This window comes from Neodiprion virginianus, chromosome 5, assembly GCF_021901495.1.
Source record: "Neodiprion virginianus isolate iyNeoVirg1 chromosome 5, iyNeoVirg1.1, whole genome shotgun sequence".
Classification (NCBI taxonomy): Eukaryota; Metazoa; Arthropoda; class Insecta; order Hymenoptera; family Diprionidae; genus Neodiprion; species Neodiprion virginianus.
Genome location: NC_060881.1, coordinates 18,147,958 through 18,175,657, shown reverse-complemented (window position 1 = coordinate 18,175,657; position 27,700 = coordinate 18,147,958). Strand labels below are relative to the sequence as shown.

The window sequence follows — 27,700 nt, the reverse complement described above, 5'->3', positions numbered from 1 at the left end:
TTCAGTCTACGATCCACGATCGCCGAAGCGGCAGTCCAGTCGTAGTACGTACTAGTACGAGGTATTAACTCGAACGTGAACGTGAAACTGTGCGCGGTGTTGTTTTGGCGTGCTACGACTTCTCCTCTACGACAATCGTGTGAATGCACAGTCGAACCAAAGTTCAGAGTGCAACTATACGTGAGACAGGACGTCACGACTCGTGCATCGTCACAATCGTCACAATCGTCACAATCGTCATGTACGACGTTGCGAGTTGGAAAGCGTTTCATGGTGATTGGTCATTTGTCGGTAAGATGGTTGTGTAACGCCGCATCATCGAAAGATGGGGCTGCGGGTGATTTACAGATCCAACCTCTGTTGTGAACTTGAACTACTGTACGCGTGACAATGGCTGTGCAAAACAGTTTGGTAATAGCCGAGCACATCCGGTAGGCAGTGGTTGACCAAGGTGATAGTGGTTAAAGATATATTTTATACCAAGGTGCTGGTACGGATCATTACACACGTCGAGCACGTGGAGTGGTCGAGTAAATTGCCAAAGATAAGTGTCACACGACGTTGCCAATCTTCTCTATCCTCTCGGACTCGAGAGTGTTAAGTGCTTGTGTCTTGCCGTTGAACGCTCCTCTGATTTTCCGGATAAACTATTGTGGCGGCGGCGGTGGTGGTGGTGCTGTTGGTGGTGGTGGTGGTGGGTTGTAATATCTCTCCTCCGAGTGCCGAAAAGGGAAGTCCGATGGCTTTAATGACACGTGCGGGGTACTTTGGATGATGACGAGTCGGCGCGTCAGCTCGACAATTCGCTGAGGGACACTGATGAGGAAGCGAGTCGCGATGATCGGTTGATTACAACCACGTGTGACCGTCGGTGAAACAGCTGAAATAAACGCCGTGATTGAAAAAACTGTGTAACAAGGGAAAAGAGGAGCGTCTACTGCTCACTGGGATTTGGATGGCACCTGATTTAGGCGGCAAACGATCGCCAGGCAGAGCGATTACTGCTGCTCATTGCAGTGTCGGAGGGATGCTACTTTTGCAGCACAGACGATCCGCGGTGGGACACTCACTCGACGGCTATCTGCATGCTGGTAAATTTTTTCGTCAACAAATTGAACGGGCTACTTTTATCAACAAGTCAATAAGGATATCGCGGTCAATGGGTTCATAATTCACTTTTTCCGATCACCCTGCAGGCTCACAGTCGCGTTAGTCAGTTCCAGTGTGTAATAGCGTTTTTTTTTTTCTTTGCCGAGCGAAAGGTAGATAGTTACATAGAAAAGCTTGAATTTCAAGGTTGTTACATTGACACGACGAAATTTTGAATAATTTTTAAGAGACTCATTACCGTTACCAGACCTCAGGATTGTTGGAAGTGCACTAACAATATAATGAACGGTACAAACGGTGAGATCAAGACCGTGCCGTCCGAATCGAATGTTGAGTGGAGAGAAAAATTAAACCTTCGATCAAAAATCTACAGCAGTAGTATTTTTAAGAAACAGCACTGCTACTGTGCGATGTAGACGAACCTGAGTAAATTGAATAGACACGTGACAACATGTCAGAATTTTGAGAAACGGTTCGCCATCATTGCCACAAATAATAATATTTTTCTTAATTAATTCTTTCCTGACTTTTGACTCAGACGGTACGGCCCATTCGTCCTCGAAACTAGAAATCTTCATTTATGATTGTACCTCTCACAATCTAATTGTGAGCTTAAAAAGTCGCGACTCTTCCGTACGTCTCGTCACGTTAACGTTACCAAATTGAACGTTGTAAAAATGTGTCTAGCTGCTTTAGCGCAGTGATCACAGAGTTTTACGTTACTCGGTATCAGTTTTCCTCTTCGTTCAATCTTCCACCGACATCTAGATATCGTTAGTTTCTCAATTCCGACTCCACTGTGTGTATCACGTATGCTCCGTAAAGTATATCAATATTGTGCTGATTTGCGTTGCGACGTTAACCGCGATCATAGTTTCCTGACCCTGGACCTCGACCGAGTACATCTATACACTAGCAGTGTCTACATCGAGTAAATTTGTCAAACATCGCTCCCAACGGACGGACGGACAACTGTGTCGAGTAATTGCTGATGACGGTAGATTACATCGTTAGTTCGTCCGTTTACTGTCCGCGAAGCATCGCTCGCTCCGGGGCATCCAGTGTTACTCAAGACAGACTCGCTTGTCGTCTTATCGAACGTTATAATCGTCTCATACACATATTTTCTACCTCATAAATTTACATCGTGGAATAGATTGCCCGTGCACCATCGGACCGATACAGTGAACACTGAAATCTCGATGATGTTTTTCCCAGTTCCATTTAAAATCATTCTCATGGAGTCTGTCCGGATCGTTCAACGAGTGTCAACCGATGGATACAATCGAACGGATTTGAACGAATTCATATGGACCACATGGATTCGTTACATAAATCTTGAATTGGTGCATGAAGTCTGAAACACCGACAATGGTGGATGACATGCTCTGCTCCGTGTCATATTGCTTGCTCATTGTCAACGGGACTGCACAAGTCGTTCCATCGATGCGTGATCAGTGCCGTTGGTGCATGTGCTCGTTGACCGATCTCTTCTTCTCCATACAGGCCTTTTGATCGATTGCCTCTTGTTTTCGTTCTTCTTTTCTTTCCTTTATTTTTTCTTACGTTGCTTTTATTCTGATTTCACGCGGGTTATTGCTCTTATACGTCGCTGGGGTTCAAAGGTCAGTCGCTAATTGACTGCACGTTTTTATTTCTCTGTGTTTAATAAGTTATCGACCGTATAACGAAGGGACGGTGATATTTTCGACTTCGAGGCAGGGAAGCCAACTCACTCGAAATGGGGCATGAGATGTCAAATTCCCCCGCGTTAAGTGTCAAATTGAAATTACATATGTTGTAAGGGGGTTTCTCAGGTAAGAGCAGTTGAACATGATCATATTATTGGTTTATTGTGGCTAGACTAATGGATGAAAGAGAACGAAACAAAATTTATTCGAAAATGAAGCTGAAACTAGCAGCCAGAGTTGACAGACAAACGTGTTTAACTTTTGGGAAGTAGAAAAATGCTGTTCAGTTCCATTCTCGGAATTCTGTAAAAGCATTGGGTGTTCAAGGTATTTGAAAAAATTTTGTTTTTCGGACCTTACTGCCTTATTCGAACGAACGTTAGAACGTTTGGGTGCTAATTCTGGCCGCTAGCTTCGGTATCGTCAGTCGAAAGCTACAAATTTTCGCTTTGAAAGCAAAAAACATAAAAAATTCAATCATCTTAAAAATGTACTCCCGTAAGTCCGTTCAAGTAGAACTCTGCAGAAAAGGATTGGCAAAATGGTAACCACGTTTGTAGGTGGATGGAATATCCAACATACATAAACTAAGACTTTTTAGAATCGTCAACATGTCTGCTAAGCTTCAATGGAATGGATTTCGGATTCGAGTTTTTATTTTTGAGAAATTAATAAAAAAGTTCTCGAAGAACTGAAAAAAAAAAACACGAAATCTGATGAAAAAAGTCGCAGCTAAGGCAAATGTCAGTTTATCAAAAATCCGTTCTACAGAAGTTTAGAGACTATATTGATGATTCTAAAAAGTCGTGGTTTTTCAGATATTCCGTCCGCCTGCGAACGTGGTTACCATTTTGCTAATCGTTTTCTGCAGAGCTCCGCTTAAACGTACATACAGGAGTCAATTTTTGAGATAATTTGAAAATCGTTTTTGTGTCTCAAAGCAAAAGCCCGCAGCTTTAGAATAGGGTTTGGTTCATCCTGTTCCGTCTATTAGTCTAGTCACAAAAAATATTGAATAAAATGAAAATTTTGTACCGCTCTTACTTGGGAAACCCTCTTAAGTATATGACAACTGGTGGCAGTAAACAGTCATTAGTCAGTTGACGGTAAAAGTTTTTCTACCATTCCCGAATCACTACAGTGATTATTTGACATCTGCTTAACCATAAAAATTTTGCATGACCTACGTAACCTTTAGAAATCTCGATTGACGGCTGAAGTTTGAGGTGGCTAGCCTGCATGAAAATTCGCCAAAACTCGCGCATGCAAAGTCGGATGCTCAATCTGCCAAGTTTCACTGCGAGAAATTTTTAGTTATGGTTACTACAGAGTCCTTAATTGTCTCAATGCCTTACCGTAACCGAAAATCGTAGTTTTAGGTACAAAATAACAATGAGTTTTGTAATTGTAATCAGAAAATATAGTGTGTTTTACTGTTCTTTTTCATCACGATCACTCGCATCATATATTCTTGTAACTATTGCGATAATTTAATGTCGGTGCAACAATAAATTGATGTCAAGGCTTTATTTAGCTGATGAAAATTTAGTCAACTAAACAAATCGATTTAACGTAACAATAATGAGAAAATCTAATATCGAAAACCATAACCACATTAAACTGTACTCGTGCCACATTTTCATTTGTTTCCGAAAAATATTTGAAGCATATAACCATTTTACTAAAATTTCCCCGATAAACACGTATGACGACGATATTTTTCTCAATGAAGGAATGTTAATGCATCGAATGAGATCGTTGTTGAAATATGCAAATTGATCCTGAATCAGTTCCTATCATATTACGTTATGTTATTGTTTATTATTTATTATTTATTATTTCTTCGCTCCCTACGAGTAATTTCTTTTTCATATGTTTGTATAAGTTAAAATGTGTGAGAGGGTCCTGGTCCTTCACACATCGACAGTGTAGAAAAACAACCTGTTTTTCCACCGAGGACGAGGGCGTCCTCTCAGTCGTTCGACGCTCCTGATAAAGCAAAGACGTTAAATAACAAATAAAAAGGCATTCAAGCACGTTCACCTAAACAATGGATTTATTGACACTTGTTAAAATCACCACCTAACTAACAACAATCCCAACAATCGTACTGCGTAATTTTCGCAAGGGCCGAGCTTCCTCCGTAGTTACGATTAGCTGCAGGTATGGTTTTGCTCTATTGCATCCATTATCGCCCGTTATCTTGTTTATTTGACTAGACTATCTCTGATGTCATTAGTGTCATTTAGTCGTACCATACCGACACCGAGACGAGCTGTGCATCCATCCGCTCATTGGTAGACGACGGCTCGTATCTTCCACTCGCGTTGTGAGCATATCGACGGTAGGTATTTGCAGTCTTTATGCATCACGCGCGATCTCTCGCTGTTGAAAACGCGCGGCGAGAAAACAAAGCAATAACTTGACTGGTCTGAAAGGCACAGTCCTGCACATTTCTTTTTATTCGAAAATATTATCTTTGGATACGTTCTGCTCAAGATCCGAGCTTGCAGAAATTTAGTTCAACTCGTATATGTGGGGAAATTTACATTTTTCTTCCGTGTATATAATGGGAAACCGGTTGAACAAGATTAAAAAATCACCCATTTCAGCTTCTAACTTCTCATTTTTTTTTTTTAGGACTTGGGTCATAATGTCGAATGTTAACAAATATGAGAATCTGTTTCATAGAGTTTCGACATGTAGAAAGGTTGATTATAGATAAGTCAAAATGTAGAATCGTCAGGATTCTGCAAATTCTGTTTTGGTTTTTTATATTCTTATTCGTTGTCGTAATTCTATATTTTGGTTGCCCATGCTTTGACCTTTTTTACATTTGTACTATTTTTTACTTAGCCTTTTTTACATTTTGAAATACTGTGAAACAGATTTTAACGTTTATGAAAATAGGATATTTTGATCCTTATTACTATGTGGTCATCGTTTGAACTTTCACTCTTTTAACAATACGGTATTATGGTCGCGCTTCTCACTGCACGACTAATCTAGTTTTGAAACTCTACCTTACAAAAAATGAGGGGGGGGGTCCGAAAAATAGAATGTCCACACAATATAGAAGGATCACAAACCTCGAGTTTTCGAAGACGCGAAGATCCGTTTCATGTGATTTCAAAATGTAAAAGGTCGAAATATCAAAAAGTAAAAATGTATAAAGGTCAAAGTATAGAAAACCAAAGTAAGATTTGTAAGATTCTCATCCGTTCTGACGATTGTACATTTTGGCTTTTCTCTACTCCGCCGTTTCTACATCTCGAAACTCTGCGAAACAGATTTTCGCATTTTTGAAAATTCGATATCGCGTCTCTTCTGTTTTCTAACTATTCTATTATTTCTAACCCCCTGCAACAATATTTCCATTTCTCCTCTATTTATCGCCGTTTTAGTTTGTTGAAAAAAAAAAATTCCCACCCGATCCATCCGCGGATGGTGGATCCCCCGTCCTGTCCGATCGCCGACTCGTCGTCGCTTGTGCAGTTTCATTGACCGATTATCGCTCACCGAAGCGTCCTCGAAGCCCGATCTCGTTGCATTGTGCTCGCGCCGTCTGCACAGGCGGCTCTCTGCAACGACGCGACGCATCGCATCGCTATTGGCGCCGACACATTTGAGTCGACTCGACGATGCATAGGTACTCCGGTCGTTGACATTAACTCCGTGATTTTCCTCGAGCCCGTAACAAATAACATATCGCGGATCTGCTCTCCATGTCCATTGACGGCGCTGCTCCGATGCGAGAGCAAACCCACCACAGCCTCTCATCCCCTGTGTCGTCGCCTCGTTGCAATTGCGAATTCATTCGCGTGCAATTAACAGCAACCCGCTCCGACTGCGTGACTAACTCATGGAGATTCTTCCCCTGTAGTGATATATTTACAACTTTATTGCGTTGTTGTGCGTTGTCCTGCTCGTTATGCTAGATAATTTAGGTTTTCTTTCTTTTTCTTTTTGTTTTTTTTTTTTTTCTTCTTCTTTAATTTAAACATTCTTTTTTTTTACAGATCACGTTGAGTGGCCATCAGGGTACGCGAAACAAACGAATCTATCGAATTTATGGTTTTAAAAGGACCTATTTATTGAGAAAAAAATTCTCCCGTTGGGAAAAATTTTTAGCTCAATTTTAAAAGGTGTCAGCTGGCCATTTGAAACTTTCCATTTACATAACACGAAAAAAAAAAAAAATTTCCAGGTATATTCTTTTAGGGAAAAGAATGAAATAAGATGCGTGAAAGATGTTGTTTATAAACTAGATTCGTCAAAGAAGTAGAGTGTTGAAACTTTCAGTCATGCATTTTTCATCTGCATCGATTTGGATGAAAATTGCTACTCGGGGGTTTTTGGAGAGTTTTCGGGGTCGCTGATTACGAATCGGGTATTAGATTTTCAAAATTCAAAATGGCGGATCCAATATGGCGGACGTGAAATTCCAAATACTTATTAATTCTTCTAAAACTTTGCACTCAGGGGTTTTCGGGGTCGCTGATTACGAATCTGGCATTAGATTTTCAAAATTCAAAATGGCCGATCCAATATGGCGGACATGACATTCCAAATACTTATTAATTCTTCTAAAACTTTGTACTGAGGGGTTTTCGGGATCGCTGATTACGAATCGGGCATTATATTTTCAAAATTCAAAATGGCGGATCCAATATGGCGGACGTGAAATTCCAAATACTTATTAATTCTTCTAAAACTTTGTACTCAGGAGTTTTTGGGGTCACTGATTACGAATCGGGCATTAGATTTTCAAAATTCAAAATGGCGGATCCAATATGGCGGATGCGACATTCCAAATACTTATTAATTCTTCTAAAACTTTGTACTCAGGGGTTTTCGGGGTCGCTGATTACGAATCTGACATTAGATTTTCAAAATTCAAAATGGGGGATCCAATATGGTGGACGTCAAGTTTTAAATATCTTTCTACTCAATATTTTGGCCTGAATTTAGTAGTTTGGGGGATTTTGGAATCGCTGATCACAAATCTGAAGTCATAACTTTATAATTTCTAAATTCAAGATGGCAAATGCCATCTTATCTTTCTTTGTCTATATAAGTGTCTTTCTCTTACCGCTACCCGGAACTAACGACGAGGACGTGGAGAGCATCTAGTTCCAGTTTTGTGTTTGTTTTTTTTCTGTTTTTTTTTAAATTTTTTTGTGATTTTTCTTCTAGTTGTTTTTTTTTTCAATACCCCTATTATGACGCACGCACGCACGCATATATATATATATATATATATATATTAGACTGTTTCAAAATAAATCGACAATTTTTTTTTTTTTTATATATATATCAATGATAATGATAAGGAACGACGGATTTTAATTATCTCAAATTTTATCTCAAATTAACTGAAATATTTATTTCTAATGTATATTTGAAGGAATATTCCTGATAAAATAGGATTTTATGTGATTAAAATTTTTGTTGTCACATTGCCCAATTGGATCGACTATAGCGGATCCACAATTTTGAATTTTCAAAATCTGACCGTGTTCAGCGATTCAAAAAACCCCTAGATACGTATTTTCAGAGGCATTGGTTCAATATTAGAGCTCTGAGGTGATTTTTTTAAAAGGTGGGACCGTAGCGGTCCCACTATGACTGAAAGGGTTAACTCATTTATTCATTTTTTATTGCATTTTTAAACACTAATCTGCTGTTTAATTGTTAATAAAACTTAGTTTGTTACAATCAGGATATTGCTGGCGATGTAATTGCACTAATTGCAAAATAAATTGTTTTTGTTCTTAAAAAATTTGTTTTCTCAGTAAATAGGTCCTTTTCAGACCATAAATTCGATAGGTTAGTTTCTATGGTTCATCCTATTGCCCATCTTTGGGGGTCCTTTTAACCCTTCTAAATCGTTTGTTAGCAAATACAAAAATATACGTGTCTCTCAGTTTTCGATGCACTACGCTGCATATGAACTAGATTAAAATTGGAGAATGGGGTTCAAATCAGAAAGTTCAAACACTTGAACTCTGGTGTTTTTTTATTTTGTTCTCAGCGAGGATACTGTTTCATTCGTACTCACCAACATTGGCGCGAATAACGTTGCTGGAAATTTATTGAAACGGTTTTCCCTCTTTTCTCCTAATTTTCCGAATCGTAATGTGAACTCCATTCATCCTGATGCAGGCAAACCAATGGTCTAAATATCATCTAAATCGGTCCATACGTTTTTGAGTTCTTGTTGGACGTAAGATCTACGTGAATTGTTTTTCGGATAACGCCAGCGGAAAGAGCACATTCGATTTTACTCAAAAAATTGATGAGTCTGTCTCAAAATGATCAGAGACAATTCTCTGGACATGAAAACATCGAAAAATCTGATGAAAACTAAACTAACGCATTTTAACGCAACGACTTTTGTTCAAGAATGCAGCATGTACTCGAAATTTTTATCGATTAGACTTTATCACGTTTTTCAGTTTCCTGCGCTTGTCCAATGCATATGAAACCTATAAACAAAGGAGCCCGTTTAATCAGTCCAGGAGTAGCTGCTGATATTTTCAACTTGTGGGTCAAAGTCAAACCGACCAATTCCGATGTCTTTTAAAACGTGAACTGCGTCCGATATTCTTAAAACGTTATCTCATCTCGTTAGAATACTCGATATTCATGAAACAGTAAATGTTGATAGGATACTAATCAATTTTTTTCCCTTCTCCTTCGCGTTACATGACTCTCATTATTTCTTGTAATACTAAGAAAAAAAACTTTTTATCACCTATCATTTTTTCCCGTCAAACTTTGAGATGTCGAGAATAAGCTATTGTACAGAACACTTTGGCCACGCAACATTCTCTGTTGTACCGGGACAAGTTTCATGCTTTGAAAGGTCTTATTTCAGGTAAATTACCACTGTGTCCTAAAGCGATTTAGCAACTACGCAGTTTCATCACGAGGTCTTTTATACCACGTATCTAGTGAATTAGTGAAATAAAGTACATCTGATCATAGATGTAAGTAGCTATACTGCTGTAAACTCATAAGCCTATTCATTATCTACACTGTTTTACTATAACGCGACGCTTTTTGATAATATCAATAGTATAAGGTCACCCATGTTTGACAATACCCGTATTTATACTTATCTGAAACCTTTGTGTTGTGAAGTTTCTCTGTTAATTTTACAGCCACTATATCCCAATAAAGAAATATCGATAGAAGTTGTTCTTAAGTATTGTCATGATTCGAACATTGACCATTGCTGTTAGACTCGTGGCTCGCTGTTATCCTCTTGGAATACCTTATATATTCTTCGGTCAAATTCCAAACTAATATGGATAATGACAAGTCCCGACCGCTTTTACTTCTGACATAATATATCTAATCATGAGTGGACAAGACTGATTTTCATGTGATAAATTATGTCCCAAAAACATCGGGCGGTAAACTGTTGTACAAAAATTGAAAACTCACATTACAAAACGCATTTGTGGCACAACATACCGTCAAAAATACCCCGGTTCATACATTATCGTTTTGACACTTTGTATACACTATTTTTATGAAGATATTCTCATACATATGAGGTGATTTACTCTGCGACGATACGATGACATGCTGCTATGTGGTTCCCAGACGTTTTTGCCGTTTTCAATTAATTTCGATCGAAAATTCACCGAATTTAACACTTTCTTTTCGACCCCAATTTCGTACTGACGATCAAAGTTACGATTGCGATTTAATATTACAATCAAATCTGAGTTCCGTGGGCCTAGAGCTTTTCCTGAACAGTGCAAAGAATTCTTCGAATGTTTCTTGAAAAGAACGAGTTCTGCTGCATGTCAAAATTGCCACGGGCTAATGTATCTTTCTTTCATTGTTCTTTATTACAGGTGTTATTTTCTGCGTCGATTTCTTCAACTTTATGTTACGTCGAGCTTTGAGTGTCAAGCGATTTCGAATAACCGTATAAACTGGATCATTACTCGCACGGTAGAAAACAAGCGGCCAAATAGCACGGTGATCATCGCTCAATATTCTCTACGTTTAAAAATAACATGCAGGTCAAATTTGGAAGTGATGTCACAACGTTCAGGAGGTTGGCTAGAAAACGATACATTTTAGTAATTTTTTTTTTTTTTTTTTACGCACACGATCGTACGTTGAGTACATTTATCGGATTCTTATACTCACCAGCTACGAAGATCCCTGCAAAAATGGGCAACATTGAGAAATACTTTATTTCAAATCGCTTCGAAAATTAATAAAAATCTATTATATCCGTTAAAATTGAGACTAAGGTGGCTCGTTGCATTTAAAAGTAGTATTGACTTTGTAGAAAACAGTCTCCTGAATAAAATACACTATCCTAGAGTAAAATTGAACGAATCGAATGAATTTATAACAATTTCGAAGCGATTCGGAACGAAGCATCATTATCATCTAAGCTTTCGTTTATCATTAGACTGTTTTTTGTTTCTTGAATTTTTGAATCGGAATCCATAGCTAACGAATATGATAATTCTGTGATTACTCCATTCGTAACGATTGCCTCGCAATATGATCAATAAAGAGTATCAATTTATGACCAGGAATTTGAAGTCAGAATCCTGTCAACTAAGTCGTACTTCTTGTACGATTGGAACGATCGTAATTCTTTTACCATCAGCCCCTTCGTTTGCGACAATTAGTTACCGATGGCAAAGCGATCGGACAAAGCTCGTGAAAGAGTCTTGATTTTGTATTCGTCTTGAAGAATCACACCTACCATCTTTTTTCTACGGATGCGTCTGCAGGTGATACAAATGTTCAACTCTGGGTCCGCGACAGGATTCTCAGGGTTCGATTTTTGACCGCGGGCATTTTGCGTTATGGATGTTTGCGTCGAACTTTTCCACGGACAGACGCGTGCCTTTGCTTTGGGCAACGATATGGGAGATCGGCCCATCTAGGAAATGCTGATTGAAAAATTTTATGCTCCTAATGACGGCTAAATAACATCACAACCGCGCGCATGCATTACTCTTAAAGTCCGACTGAAAATCGGGGAAAAAGGAATGGAGGAATATCGGTTATTGTACTCCGTGAAAACTTTTTGAAGTGCTCTGACGACAGCGATGATTAAATTGTCAATTCAATTGTTCGATTTCTCTCCGCCGTAAATCATATTTTATCCAAATTGTTGTTTTCTCTAAATTCACTGAAACAGATTATCCAGTTTTCGAATTTCGAAATCAGTATTGCTATCTGTTGATCGTAATCGGTATCGTAGCAGTGTTGTTAAGTTAGATATTTAAGTATGTCAACACGTTGAAAAGAAGTGTTGGGTTCGAATTGTAGAAGCTATTCTTTTCAATAAAATGAACCGTCGTAGAGTGAAATTGAATCAACTTATTCGACTTTTGAGAATTTTGAATCAATGATTGAAATGAAACCTCAATATCTAAGCTTTCGTTTATATGTGCAATAGTTTATATTTTTCCGCTTAAAATTAATAAAAAATATTGATTCTTGGCTCACGTCCAATCTGTCGTTCTAATATATGGTATTTTAATTTCTTGAGCCGAACGCGATTGAAGATATAATTGCTTGGTAAATTTGATATACTCGTATTTATCTCAAATCCAAGTCCTACTATCATTAAAAAAAATTTTAATTATCACATATTCGTTTACATATTATAATATCGTACGTGGTTTGTACGGATTTGAATTTATTAGATATATATTTCCTTTCTTTCGTATTAAGTCGCGGAATTTTAAAAATTTTATACGCATCTCGTATTAATATCACATTTTAAAACGTTGCGACTCGTAGAAAAAAATGCGGAATATAGTAAAGGCTAAATTCTATGTTCAGCGTTGCTTGTATTAAGTGTGAAGTAATAACTTGACAAAAACACATTTAAGTTCGTTGACACAAGCCAAGGTAACGAGTGAATACCATCTTCAAAACCGATTGAATTTTAGTCAATAAAGAATAAGGAGACAGTTCAGCATGTTCTTCACAACTTGCAAGTCAGTAATTTTGTCAAGAACTGTCCATTAAATGAATGTAATATAAATGATATTGGAGGTTCAGATTTTTTTTGAATTCAGCACACGAACTAAGTGAAAACTAAATTTGGGTTGAATAGAATCATAAAGATTTTTATAATTAGGTTGATGATGTGTGGAGAAAAGAAATTAGTTTTTTCTGAATATCCAATTTCGTTGTACAATAAATTTTGTCGTCGATGGCTTTATTCTCAATGTTCGATCGATAATAATGTAAATCGATAACGAAAGATTTACGTCAGAATTCGGGTGTGAGATGGAACGAATAAAAGTCATACCGTCTCTATCGAGGCAGACTTTACATGCGTCGAAATGATTGAGCGTGTTAAGGAAAATCGATTTTACGTCTTATTTTACGAGTTAATCGAAAAGTCGGTAATGAGCTTCGTAATTTAGGTCGAACAAAAGAATGATCGCGGCATCGCCTTAAGGCGGTGCATTCAATGGTGGTGTAGACAGATTTTAAAATCTAGACAGTTCTCGTATGGTTATAGAATTTCTGATACGTGCCGTCAAACAGAAGCCAGAATTACTATATTATACGAAAGAATAACTGTAAAATATACATACACACATGGGCAAAAGATTTGTATACGTGAAACTGAGGAATTCTAACGATTTCACCCAAGTCTTCCCCTAAATCGTAGTGATTTGCTTGACTTGAGAAGTTTTTAAAATTGTTCATCGTGCGCACTGTGTCCCAGAAATTGTTTCGGTATCGACACGAAGAAAACAAATAAACTAGTAAACATTCCTGTAATAAGGAATAAAACAACATCCATACTGTGTGATAGAAATGAATGAAAACAAGTTTGAATAAGATAAGCTAAAACATTTTTGGGGGATTTTTTCGTTCACTGTAGAAATTTACAGAAGTTGTTTGAGAAAAATGTTACCATTAGTTAGAATATCTTAGATTGGATAAACATAGATTTATGCGAGGGGCCAATCACTCAACATCAGTAGCTTTGTACGGTAGATTTCAAGATTGAATCGTTTCAAATGATTCTACATGATTTCAAATATTTCAGAGTATCCAAATTATTTCACGGAATTTTACGAGCTTCAAAAAGATTTTCAGGCTTATATGTAATTTCAAAGAATTTCAAAAGGTTTTCGAAAAATCTTGTACGATTTCAGGCTTTCATGCGACTTCAAAGATTTCATAAAATCCAAAAGATTTCGTAAGATTTCAAAGTACTTAAGATGCAATACAATTTCAAAGATTTCATAGAAATCCACAACTATTGAAAGAATTTTGAACAATTTCATGGGATTACAGAGAATGCGTGTAATTTCAATTAAGATTTTGCAGGGTTTCTCAAGATTTGTTCAGGATTTAAAAGATTTCGTAAAATTTGATTATTGGCGCACACTGGATTCTAAGAGTGGTCAACCCTTCGCCATTTTTTCAACTAGTTGACATTTCAACTTGTTGCAATCGAATTTGCTCAGAATCATTTCTATTGCCCAGTGGAAATATTGTTTCGTTCGTGTTGGCGAATCGTCGGTTCGAACAACACCGCTGCAGGTTATTGTAAAGTTTTTTCGTTCATCTCTTTTCACAGCTTCTGATCATTCAGACCAATTCATCCTTACTATTTTCCATCATTACACAGTTTTCTCTGTTTCCGCCCCTCTGCAGGAAGTGCTGGGGGTCTGTCATCAACTGCGACTGGGACTTCCGCGAGAGGAACGGTAGCGCCAACGGCTAGAACATATTCTTCGAGGAGGATCAATCACCCTCGTCAAAGTGCGCAGCCCAAGGTGCTGCTTGCCTCGGCGAGGCCAAACTCTGGTATCCGGGGTTCCGATGAACTCGCGGCGAGACTGATAAGCGCCCAGGACGCCTGTGACAATTCTAACGACTCGGGCCTCGGCTTCGAAGAGCGGCAGCAGCAGCAGCAGCAGCAGCAGCAGCTCTCCAACGCCGTAAGTATAATTCTATCGTATTCACACTGGTTCACAGACAAACATTTACAATTGCGTTTACTGTCCTTAACGAAAGGGTATTTACTTAACGATCAGGTGATAGAACCATTTCGATCGGTCTCCAAGTGATTTTAAACATTTTTAACTGGTTTGAAAATGATTTCCAGCTGTTTTAAACCAATTTCAACCAGTTTCAAACGGCTTACAAGTGATTTCAAGTGAATTCAAGCGGTTATACAATCACATCTTCCAAGTAACTAACCTGTTTTCTTTAGATATTGAAACGGGTGTCACCTATTAATATCGTCTATCCACATGCCAAAGATGTGAAACTGATTTAGATTCTAAACAATTACTGATTGAAATAATATTTGAATGTAGTCATCAGTCTGTCATTCATATTATACTATTTCGACCCATGTTATTCAGACCCTTTTTTCTAAGTAGCTTGAGTATTTTTTCTCTTAAATTTTCATTATTTTCTAAATTGAATTTCTTCTGTTGTTATTACAATCTGTTGCTTTTACGGTGATTTGTAGATAACTTATTTAAAAATAAAGTGAGATATGTTTTGTTACTGAAGTACGATATACGATAAAGTTTTTACTAAAACAGAAGGCAGAATAGTAATACGACGATTTAAAAGTTGTTGATCACTCGGTTTTCTTCGAAAGGAGTTTTTTTTTCAATTTCCTTTTATTTTTATTTCTTCGTATTGAGGGGATATTGTGTTGACCAAATACATATTCATTAACCTCATTTGCACTTTTACTTCGTAATTGTTTCGTTCGAGGATTGTTTTACTTGGACAGCTGATTGAAAACTTCAATAACATCTGTTTTTGAACCAGTTAAACAGTCTCTTAAATCAGCGTGAAAGCTAATTTCCTCATTACAGCAACACCTCTGTCTCTTATAACCCCACATAATTATCCACCTAGCCAGAATATTTTGATAGTTCGCAGTCTTCTAGACATTTCCAAAATTCAAACCAACATCACATGTATAATGTATATAGTATATACCTATACATATTTGGAAGTTCAAGGGTCAGACACTCGTTTGCCTCTTTGCAAGTGTTTCGTCTGCACATCGTGCAATTCTAACGCTATATGGAACTTCAAAAACAGCGAAAAATTAGTCTGTATAATTTCAAAAAGTTAAATTGTAGAAGGGTCAAAGCATGGGGATCTGAAGTATATTTAGAACCGTAAGAATGAGTACATAAGCCGAAGCATAAAATCGTCAGAACTAGAACAAGAGTCAAAACATAAAATTGTCAGAATCCTGCCGATTGTTTATTTTGGTTACTGTATATCTACTTGTCTACGTATCAAGTTTCTAAATTTAAAAATTTTGTCAAACAGCCTTCCGCGTTTTTTAAAATTCGACGTTGTGGCCATTCTATTTCTCAATCCTTCCACCTTTTCACCCTTATCCTTTCACTTTCGTTATCAGGGCTGGAGCGCTGGCGAGGAGGATTCGAAGCGGCGCAGAATGGACATAAAGCTGGAATCGGAGGACGCCAACTTTGCGTTCCCGGAAGTTCAGGCACGCGGCCGAAACGAGACGAAGACCGCTGCAAGGGGCAATACAAATGGTATCGGAGGTGCTTCTATTCCCAGAGGTGGGTTAGGAAGCGTCGTCGGTCGCGTTATTGGCGTCACAAGGCCGCGGCCAGCCATCGGCGTCCTCAGCCCAAAGAGGGCCCCCTTTGCTCATCAAGGCCCTGTCAGGCTAATTTCGCAACTATGTGAGTCGTTTCCCCCTTGAAATCATCACGTCAAAAATTTCAGAGACTCGCAATTAATTCACGGAATATTACAAGATCGTGAAGATTTTTATAAGCTCTCAAGAGATCTCAAATGATTTTTACAAGATTTTACGTAAAATTTGATGGGATTTTAAGGGGGTGCTCTGGTCGGTTTTGACCACGGTCTTACATATAAGTCTTGAACCGAACGTGGTGGGGGGTGGTCAGTTCACGTCCGAAACAAAAGTACAACTTATGGCCACAAGAGCGGCGCTACGAGTTATTCACAAGCTTATTATTATTATTTGGCGGAACCCTAACCAATCTTTTTGATACTCATACACAGATAACCTTACGTTGTAATGTCACTCACAGCCCCCTGACACTCACCACTGCTCGTATACTAAAAAATTGTACGCGTCTTGTCCCCGTTTTCTAGTTCCTCTACGTGGCGCTAGTAGTAGACTTCTGATACGCTCGCTGCCCTCGCTGACCGCGTGTAAGCTCGTCAGGTAACTACTAGCGCCACTAGTGGTGGAAATTGGCGACAGAATCGAGGGACATTTTGCGAACCACTTTTAGCACCGTGTGTCAGGGGGCTGGTCACTCATATGTCTATGAATAACTGTCAGCGCTGCGTAGTGGCCAGTAGTGGCAAAAAAAATTTGGACAATAACGCGGCTACCCCTCCCACTCAAATTTCAGTTCGTTGCAAGCTTGTATGCAGCCCCCTGCAACTAGATCGAGCGAAAAAGTAAAAAGAGTAACCTAGTATGTCACATAATTTTAGTTCTTATTGAAGGCGCTAGTAGTGCAGTTGCACGGGTTGCACCACTCTATCAGTGGGTTGCACTCTGTAAAGGCCGTAAAGGTAATCGCGCAAACCGTGCAACTGTACTACTAACGCTCTCTACCGAGTGTGACAACATAGACTCGTTTTCTGAAATACGGAGTGGCAGGGAGCTGCTTGTATGTAAAACACCCGTATTCATAGCCCTTCCTTGAGGAACAAGGATGCGCTTGGTGTCTATGCACTTATGACCCGTATGACGCAAAGATCACAGCCAGTCTACAGGTTAACCTCTTTGAGGTTATACACTCTCATTAACCGACGCAACTTGACAATGCGAGCCAAGCGGTTTAAGTTAGATTTAAATATGGCGTTGTGACATCTGGTGGCAAAATAATCCGTTACACTATGTGGCCACATTTAGGTTTGAGAGACCTTTTTCATCCTATTTATTGCCGTAGATAGATTTCTTGCAAAGAAACTAAAGCTTCACAGCTTGCGCTGGATTTTCCGTACATTCGTTACGCGTAATTGACCCAAAACAATCCACTGATAGTCCAGTTCTTATCGCCATATTGCTTAGCTACATCCCATGTTCGTGCAAATGCGGATTTCTATTACATCATATGATATCGATCGATTTCCAATTTCACCCTCGATTTTCAATGATTTCTCAAGGTTCTGCATTATGATGTTACATGACTCTAATCAAATCGTAAAATCACTCGAATTCATTGGAATGGGGCACTTTGTTGAAATCAATGGAAATCGATAAACTGAAAGTAAAAAAAAATACCACGACATGAATAAAACGAAAATATGTTGCTCCAAATTGATGTTTCAAATCGAAATCATTGATCCGAATTGTAATTGAACAAACTTTAGTATTTGACTGTGGCGAAGCGAAATTTTTTTTTTCCATGTGAGAGGATGCGCTTTACTGCATATTCAAATAAAGATGAAATTACCAACGATTTTCAGATAGTACGTCAAGAGACGGAAAGACGCAACTGCAGATAATCTGTCAACCAGAGCAGCAGCATAGAGCTAGATACCAAACAGAGGGTTCACGAGGCGCTGTGAAGGATCGGACAGGAAATGGATTCCCAATAGTGCGTCTGGTCGGTTACGACAAGCCAACGACCCTCCAGGTCTTCATTGGCACAGATCTGGGTCGAGTTGCTCCACACATGTTTTACCAGGCATGCAGAGTGAGTGGAAAAAACTCGACCCCTTGCGTTGAGCGCAAGGTGGATGGTACGATTGTCATTGAGGTGGACATGGATCCGGCAAAAGAAATGCTGGTCACCTGTGACTGCGTCGGCATTCTGAAAGAGCGAAATGTTGATGTCGAGCATAGGTTTCCCCAGGAAGCTGGCATTCTTCAGGGGCGCAGCAAAAAGAAATCTACCAGGTGTCGCATGGTGTTTCGCACTACTATTTCGCACCCCAACGGCACCACTGAAACTCTACAAATTTGCTCACAACCCATCGTTTGCAGTGAGTATAATCCTTTTTTCAACAAATCTACAGAATGACTTGTTAGATACTCGTTTACCCATCGATTTCCAATATTTTTCATGCACTTGCAGTTTTCGTTCACGGATTAGAAGGCTGAAAAAGTACGTGAATTTTAGCAATGTATATCTTAACAACCAATTTTTCAATTTGATTGGAGTGTGTTTTATTCAAAAGTATGTAAATCGAGCTTTGTTTGCATTTCTTTTTTTATTGGAATCAATTAACGAGGTGCATTGTTATTGACCTGACTGTAACGTCAACCATTTCGAGATGTTTAGCAGTGCCCACGATTTTTCAGAAACGACTCAACCGAGCGAAATGATTGATATCACTGTCAATAACATTCCTTTCTTTTAAATTATCGAATAAAAAAAAAAACTTGAGTGACGCTTGATCTACTCACTTTTGAACAAAATACACCCTGATGAAATTGAATAAATGGTTTTTGAGGCATAAATTTCCAAAATCCATTCGCTTTTTCAGTTGTCTTCCTTATGCTAAAAACTAGCAGCCAGAGTTCATAGTTAAATTTGCTGTTTTCATTTAAACAAGGCACAGTGACGCTCAGTGATCGAAGTTCTGTTCAAACTCCGCGAAAAACAGCTAATACATTTAGCAATTCTGATCAGGCATCAAACACTATCGAACTATTCTTTTTATAACAAGTCTACTGCACTTGGCCGCTAACTCTGGCTACCACCAGAAGCTTCATGTGTTTTTTTCCAATAACAAAATTAGATCATTGTTGACTCAAAGTGGACATTTCTTGTCAAAAAATGTTGAAACAAATTAATATTATCAATCCGATCAGAATACGATGAGAAAACTGAAGAATAGTATCCATTTCTTTTTTGAAAAAAATAACAATATGATTAAAAGCTCATCGATTGGATGAATGTAAAAAAACTCTGGTCAAATAGTTTATATATTTTTTAGTTTCTATTTCATACTCTTTCAAAAAACAAAAAAAAACGTCTTTTAAAGGTAGCGCGACTTTCTGGGTTTCATCCTACTGTTTGGGGGTGATTACTCATTGATTAATCAAACATACCAGATGTGACAAGCTATGGTTTGTTGTTCATTTATTTTTTTCACTGTATACAAATGAATAAACAGTTTCGTGCATTTATTTGTCGAAGAGTGAAAATTTAACAAGACATATTGTAATCCATACAACTTGTCAGAAAAAACAAATAAAAGGATAGCTCCAACAATAAAATAAACTCAAAATAAAAAATTGTTTTGTTCGGAGAAAAAAAAAATTAAAAACAATACTCACGAATTCTATAAAATCTTATGTATTTTATTACGTTTTTTCAAAACACAAAGCAACAAATCCTCTGCAGTATTTTGAATCATTCATGTTTCCCAGAAACTGACAGTGTGCTTTGAACAGTTGTTATAGAAGTATTTATAATATCTGTATGAGACAGTGTTTGTTTGAAAAGTTTTTGGAAATTCATAAACAAATCCATGATATTGGTAATGATTATAATAACTGAAATATCTGTCCATAATTTGTCGATTTTCCTGCGTAAAGATGTAGTACATTGACAGAATTCAAGTCCCTTTTGGTAAAATCGTTTCTAAGGGTCACAGTCATTCAATCTGTTTGCAGGGTAAAATCAAAATAGTTCCGTTAGATGTTATCTGGATAGTTATATTGAATCGGGTTACACTTGAGAAATTGAGTATTCGTACATTAAGAATTCTTTTTGGCATTAGTTTATCAATCAAGCAACAAGAGCAGATGATTGTAAAACGCTTCATTCCTATTTATGCGTAAATACGGAGAAATGAACTTCGATATAAATTTGATGGTTGTGGTATGCTTAATTTCTGAAAAAAGTCAGTGTAGTATTCTGAAAACGTCTGAGAATTTTTATATATTCACGTATTGACAATGAAACGTAGACATTCAAAAAGAAAAGAAAAATGTGAAATTTTCGGCAAACATGTAAGCGTAAATATTTGTAAATGGTGGCTACTTTTCTGCAAAACCTGAGAACCCAGTAAATGTCAGCAAGTTTAGGTCGGTACAGAAGAGTCAGGGGCATTTCGAAAATACTTGCGTTTTTTTTCTGGAAATTCCGTGAGATATAGCGTTCAATTTAATCTTTAAATTTATCAACTATTACTGATAATCTAAACTAGTTTGCTAGGATATTTTTTCAATTCTTATTTCACTTACCGCATTCACTCAATTATGTGTATGTATTTGTAAAGTTGACAATGATGATCTTAATAACAGTATGGACATGTACGCTAAAAACATAAACTTCAATTTAACTAGGTTTTCTGCTTTTTATTTATTCACGAACTATTCAACTCAGACGTTTTTAAAGATATTGAAAAGATGTTCCAAAATGCAATGCAAGGACTCGGAGAAAAAGTGTAGGTTCGATCAGGGAAACAAGGAAAAGTAAGATAATTTTCAAAACCAAATTGATTGGTGACTTTAAGACTGTGAACTTAGCATTTACTGGAAAATTTAAAGGCAGGAAGATTGTAAAGGATTCTAGTGATTAATTTCTACCATTTTCTCTACTTTCTCAGCTCAACCGCCAGGCATACCAGAAATCAGCAAAAAATCTCTCAGGTCATGTCCATGCACCGGTGGGCTGGAGCTGTTCGTGCTGGGAAAGAACTTCCTGAAGGATACACGAATCGTGTTTCACCTGGACGACGAAGATATGTCGAGCAGCATGGAGCCACACTGGGAATGCGCCGTGCTTCCTGACAAGGAATTTCTGCAGCAGACACATCTGGTCTGCGTGGTTCCGCCATACAGACGCCAAGATCTCGAACCCAACGAGTCGGTTAGTGTGAAACTCTACGCAGTTTCATCGGGGAAGACTAGCGAGCCTCATGCTTTTCTTTATACCGCTGCCTCTGCCGCTCCTGAACCATCTGTTGGAAAAATAGAATCTGTTTTACCCGTTTTGACCACTACTTCAGCCGAAGCCACTCTGACTTCGTCCACAGAGGTTGTTTCTCTGACAAGCGTTTCTACGAGCTGTAAGTGCAATAATTAATAATATGAGTTCGCTACAGAGTTTCAGAAGTTTTTCTGAACATTCGGACCGATTTTTATCCAATTTTTACGTGATCGAGGAATTGAATGTATTGCTAGTCGTCAAAAAATCGTAAAAATTGATGTGCTGACCGATTTTTAATTTGTCAATGTACATAAGGAGAACAAAAAAATCTTTCAACCGAAATATGTACTTTATTTGATTTGATAAGGCGGAATTTTTTTTACAATTGCGTAATCAAAACCAGTTGGATTACGAAAATTTCAATTCATTCAATGAAACAAATTAGGTAGCTGCAACTTATTCCTTAAATATTCGGTACACTTATCTTCATAATATATATTCACCTAATAAATTGCCTACGTAGCTTCAACGAACCTTCATTGTTTTAAGAAATGATTCATTTTATTAGTTGATTCCAAAATTTCTCAGGCCAATATATAGAAACAATACATTGTTTTTCACAAATTGTAAAACTCCATTCAGTAAAATTTACATGATAATCGTAAATTTAAAGTAAAATAAAAAATAGATTTTTAACCACATGTAACTGTACACAATTCAAAGACCGTCGATAAATTAACAACTATAAGTTCGATGGACAAATTTCCAAAAAATCATATTCTTTTTTTCAGTGTCGGCTGTATTTTGTTCGGAGTTCATTGTTTTACTGATTTTGGAGTGAAAAAAAAAAGAACAAAAATAGAAAAATAGAAAGCACCAATTTTTCAGGTGGTTGTTTTTTGAAAAATCATAAAGTCGGGAAGAAAGATCTAAATGAGAAAAAAAATGATTATTCTGCAGGTAGTGATGGAAAAACCGCATATCCGTATTCAACAAAGCGCTAATCAATATCCGAATAAATTTTTAGCGCTACTTTCGCCAGTGGTGACAAGCACGTCAAGTTTCGCATCGACCATGGAACAGCAGCCGTCGCAGCCTCACTCCGAGCCGCAACAAGTGCAACAACAACAACAACAACAACAACCACAACAACAACAACAACAACAACAACAACAACAACAACAACAACAACAACAACAACAACAACAACAACAAAAACAACCACAACAACAGCAGCAGCAGCAGCAGCAGCAAGAAGTGTTGAAGAGCGAGAGCTGCCAGTCACCTCCATCATCAAGTTCGCCAGTAACGCCTGTAATGATGTGGACCACACAGTCCCAGAGTTCGTGCACAAATGTAATGATGCCACCACCTCCGATGATTGCAAGCCCAATACTAAGCATTCACTCGTCTTCCGATCTCCAGCTGATACTCCCCGATAACCTGAAAACCGAGATCCTCGACGAAAGCAGTCAGAGCAGTATGATTAGCGAAAACAGCATGCAGGGACTGCCGAGCAGCACAGCAACCAGCCAGCAAGCAGCGTCCCGTCCCCTGCAAATAAGTGGCGAAGGCTCGAGGGAGGCTCCAGCATCACTTCTGTCTGTCGTTAGCGCTAATGTCTCAGCAGCTGTGAGTCCCTCTGAGGAGACAGCAGTTAATCTGCTCGGGGTCGCAGACATGATTCGAAATCAACATCCGCTCGCCCTCTCTCCGCAAGATCCCTTCAGCGTTATGCAAGACTCTCCTCAAGTGAAGGTCCTCAGTCCACGACACATCAATAAAGAATCGACGGGGCTTTTGTCGTCCGGAGACGGAGACGGAAGCTCCAGTGGACGGGTCCAGGGTGCAGGTGTCGTCGATCTACGAATGAAACAACAACAACAGCAGCAACAGGATTTCTCCACCCTGACGACGTTTGCTGCAACTGCTCCTGATCAAAGTCTTCCTGCGCAAAGCGGACACAGCATTGAGAAGTATCTGAACCACATTGAGACTTCCCCGTCACAGAACAAGGAGCCAGAGAGAGGCGGAGCAGGAGGCGATTTTGTGGCCAGCGTCCAGCAGCGAGGGTCGATTATATCGACCGGCAGGCAACAGCAGCAGCAGGTTTCGCAACCTCCAAATATCCTTGCTCCGACACACGCGACTAAGAAATTAGATGCTTTGGTCAATTCTGCAGCTGAAACGCACCAGCTTGGTTCACCAGTTCCAGCCTCTGAAATCTCGACGGTGAATCTGATAGGGCATGTTTCTCCGGACGCCGAGGCGATCCATCTACAGCAGCAGCACGACGTTATGTCTGGATCTCCGCAGCCAAGGAACAGTCCGCCTATTCCTGTTAAGGCGATGATACTCGAGGCACTCATGCCCGCGCCAACTATCTCTGGACAGCCCATGACACCTGTCAGCGTCGCTGTTCCTGCAAATAATGGAGCACCTGAGAAATTGCCTGAGGAAAATCTTCTAACGACTATTGCCACTGCGCTTCTGCCTCCCATGCAGGAACCACCGATCAATACTGCTGCTGGTACCGCCGCTTCGCCTACTTGCGTTACCACCATTCATCGTCCGCTGCAGGTATTTTTTTATAAAGCTAGTCATTTTTTTTTTTTACTATTCAGGGTATATTCATATTGGTATGCATAGAAAAAATCTGGAAACGTGCGTAAAGTTAGTTAAGCAGTCGATTCACGTGATACCAGATGTACCAATGCAACAACGAGAAACATGCAAGTTTAACCGTTAAATCCGCTTCATACGCCGTTTTGGGATAGTTTGAAAGATACATATTTTCGCTTTTCGGTTTATCGAAAACCTGTTCCACCAAGTTTAAAGGATACATTGACGATTCTAAAATATCTTACTTTTCACGTGTCTGATATACCGTTTGCCTGTAAACGTGGGCTACTGTTTCGAATCGTGCTCCACTCAAACGGACGCAGAAGAGTTGATTTTCGTGATTATAGAATTTCTGTTCTCTTGTTATAAAGCCCTTTAAATGCATTTACCAAAGCACTTAACCCAGCCCTGAACAAAACCGAATAATCTAAATTGTCCGAACACCAGGTACCAAGCGAGCCGATTCCCTCAGCAGCTGAACAGATCCAGCAGATGCAGGTTCTTGCACAGCAGGAAGTGGCTGCAATGCAGCAAGTCCAACAGGTTGAGCAAGTGATGGCACAGGCTCAGCAGCAAGTTGAGCAGGTTGTGGCCCATGCACATCAGCAGGCAGTTCAGGCAGTTCAGCAGGCGCAACAGCAAGTGGTCCAGCAGGTTGTCCAGCATGCGCAGGTGGTCCAGCACGCGGTCCAGCAGGTCCAGGCAGTCCAGCAGGTACAGGCGGTTCCAGCGGTGCAGCAGGCGGTTCAACAGGCTACGCAGGAGGCTGTTCAACAGGCGGTTCAGCAGGCGACCCAAGAAGTGGTCCAGCAAGTCCAGGCGGTTCAGCAAGCGGTGCAGCAGGCACAGGCAGCACAGGCAATGCAGCATGCGGTTCAGCAAGACATAGGATCGATGCTGAGCCAGCCGGCAGGTTTTGTTGCCGAAGCGAGTTCGGCCCTGGCCAGTGGAGCAGCGCAGGAGCCAAGCCAGCAGAGGCTGACAACAGCTGCCGAGCAGGCGATAAATTCAGTGATAACAAACGCGACACAGGATATAATAAACAATCGTCCAATAACTACGACGACAGCGCACGCGATCATTGCCACAAAGAATATTCTCAACAGTGTTGCGACGCAGAGCGCACAGCTAATGAACACCGCCATGGAGGGGATTCTGCCGAAGTCTCCGACTGGACAGGGTCCCATGGTCGAGCAAGTTACCAACAAGGCGACATTGCCAGTGGGCAATTCTAGCCAAGGTGTCAGTGTGCCTGTAACTGCCAGCGGGCCTGTTAATCCCAGCAACGCTGGACCACCTGCCAGGAAACCTGAGGATGCTGGGGGCATGTTGCCACAGGAATTAACTTCTATGTCTGAGCATGACCTTCTCAGCTATATCAATCCCAGCTGTTTTGATCCCCAAGGAGGATTTCTCATGTAGTATCGATGTCGATATGGGTGCTATATTGGATTACTCTAATACACATATATACTAACCCCCTCCCCCCAAATTCGCAAAATGATTAAGGTGCTTTGAACATTTACGAGTATTGGGATAATTTATTTTTATTTTGAAACTTTGAATCGATTTGGAATTTATAAAATGATCGTGTATTATTATATTGTCAGAAACTGCATCCCGGTCAGCTAGGCCGGAATAAACATCATACAGATTTTTCATCTATTTATTTCTCTGCGAAACGAGTTTTTGTGGTTATGCTGGACAAATTATTCAATTATCAATTCATGTGATAATTTATCGGCCTTGAGGCACCAGAGCACACTTCCTAACACAAGATCTATCGTATCGCAAAACATTTTGCACCGAACCGATGTTTCACGAAAGAATGGGATAGATTTTCGTAAATACTTTGAAATCGGACACATGGCCCTGTGCTCAAACACCTTAAGACGGTGCCCTGATCTATTTTGTCGTTGACGTATGTATTTCCAAATATCAAATCCATTCTACACGCAATTCTGAACAAAAACACTCATACGTTTTCTTTGACGCAGAAATAAAGAACTGCTATAAATTTTACGAAATCGTCATAGTAAATTCGTAGAATTCACGTCATTTTTTTATTTCTATGTCAAATGAAAATGTCTCAAGAGTGTTTTTGTTCAGAATCGCGTGTAGGATGGGGTTGTTAAACCCATTTTCGTGTTTGAGATACATGGACGTCGATATTTGGAGATATGTACGTCAACGCCGAACTCGACCAGGGCATCCCCATAATTTTGAAAGGTATATGAAGTAAAAAAAATTGAGACTAACTGTTAACAATTGTTTACTCAGAATGTGTACATATAAAAAAAAAGAAAAAAAGAAACTAAAGAACGTTATTGTTTTATTACCGTTCGAAACAATCGACACCGCGATTCACAATATGTACCTATATATATATATATATACATATACGCTACGGGCCTTACCACGGCGACCAGAAACGTCCCACTACCTTCCATCACGCGGTAAACCGATCGATAAAAATTCGGCATGGTGAGGACTGTCGTTTAATTCGAAGGCCGTAAAATCGAGGTCCTAGTATACCACTTAAATTGAATTGGAGATTTTTTAAATCTTTTTTTCAGTTTCTTATTATTATTTTATTTGGGACAAAACAAAAGTGCCTTGAAAGTAAACTACGTGTTTATTTATTTGACTTATTTTGTTTTTCAATTATGTAAAATTAGATTGATGAAAGTTGATAGAAAGAAGAGAAGAAAAAAAACTAATATTTCTTTTTAGATTGTAACGAAGCGGTTTTTGAACTGGATATATAAGGGCTATTCCGCGTCAACCGAATCAGTCATCTCTCAGATATTTTTTTAATTTGGCATGTGGATTGTGTGGGAGGAGTTAGATTTTTGTGCCAAAGCGCGAATCTCATAATGCAAAATTCGATTTTTTATTAACAATAACAAATTAGACTCCCATTTTTTTCAAAAATTCATAACTGTGGCAAAAAATTAGATACAATATATTTTTTTTTTTCAAATTACGCGGAAAGCTCCATAGAATTAAAAAAAAAAATACGAAATGGTAAAAAAAAGTTGTTATCAATTGTTTATTTAACAATTAATTTTTCAAAGATTTTTAAAACAGTGACTGACACGATCAGAAATTTTTTTTTCAATTCTGACATGTTCCTTGAACTGTACTACAACCTGTGAATTAATTCCAGAGGGGTGTTTTTCTTCGTTTTCGAGTAAAAAATCATTAAAGGTATCGATGCGCATGAAACTGCGGCGCGCCGAGTCTCTACGTAATGGCGGGCAGCCGGTTGCCGTCCACCGCTACCCCGCGGTGGCGTCGCAGCGTTATTTTAGTCATTTTCACGATGTAGGACATGATTGAAGAATCTGAAAAAAATACTGTACCTTC

General features: G+C 39.0%; 1 protein-coding gene across 3 annotated transcripts; it reads left to right on the top strand.

Moving 5' to 3' along the window:
- LOC124306104 (nuclear factor of activated T-cells 5) lies at positions 1 to 25,990 on the top strand. 3 transcript variants are annotated; one of them, XM_046766289.1, is made up of 8 exons: positions 1 to 1,091; positions 14,481 to 14,767; positions 16,225 to 16,393; positions 18,291 to 18,809; positions 21,387 to 21,848; positions 22,737 to 22,828; positions 22,901 to 24,289; positions 24,779 to 25,990. In XM_046766289.1, the coding sequence occupies exons 1-8, from the start codon at positions 956 to 958 to the stop codon at positions 25,751 to 25,753; spliced, it is 4,029 nt and encodes a 1,342-aa protein (XP_046622245.1). In that variant the 5' UTR covers positions 1 to 955; the 3' UTR covers positions 25,754 to 25,990. The 3 variants fall into 3 exon arrangements, with proteins under 3 accessions (XP_046622245.1, XP_046622244.1, XP_046622243.1); XM_046766288.1 differs by having other exon boundaries at positions 22,737 to 22,863; positions 22,933 to 24,289; XM_046766287.1 differs by having other exon boundaries at positions 22,737 to 22,872; positions 22,942 to 24,289.
- Positions 25,991 to 27,700: the final 1,710 nt, after the last annotated feature.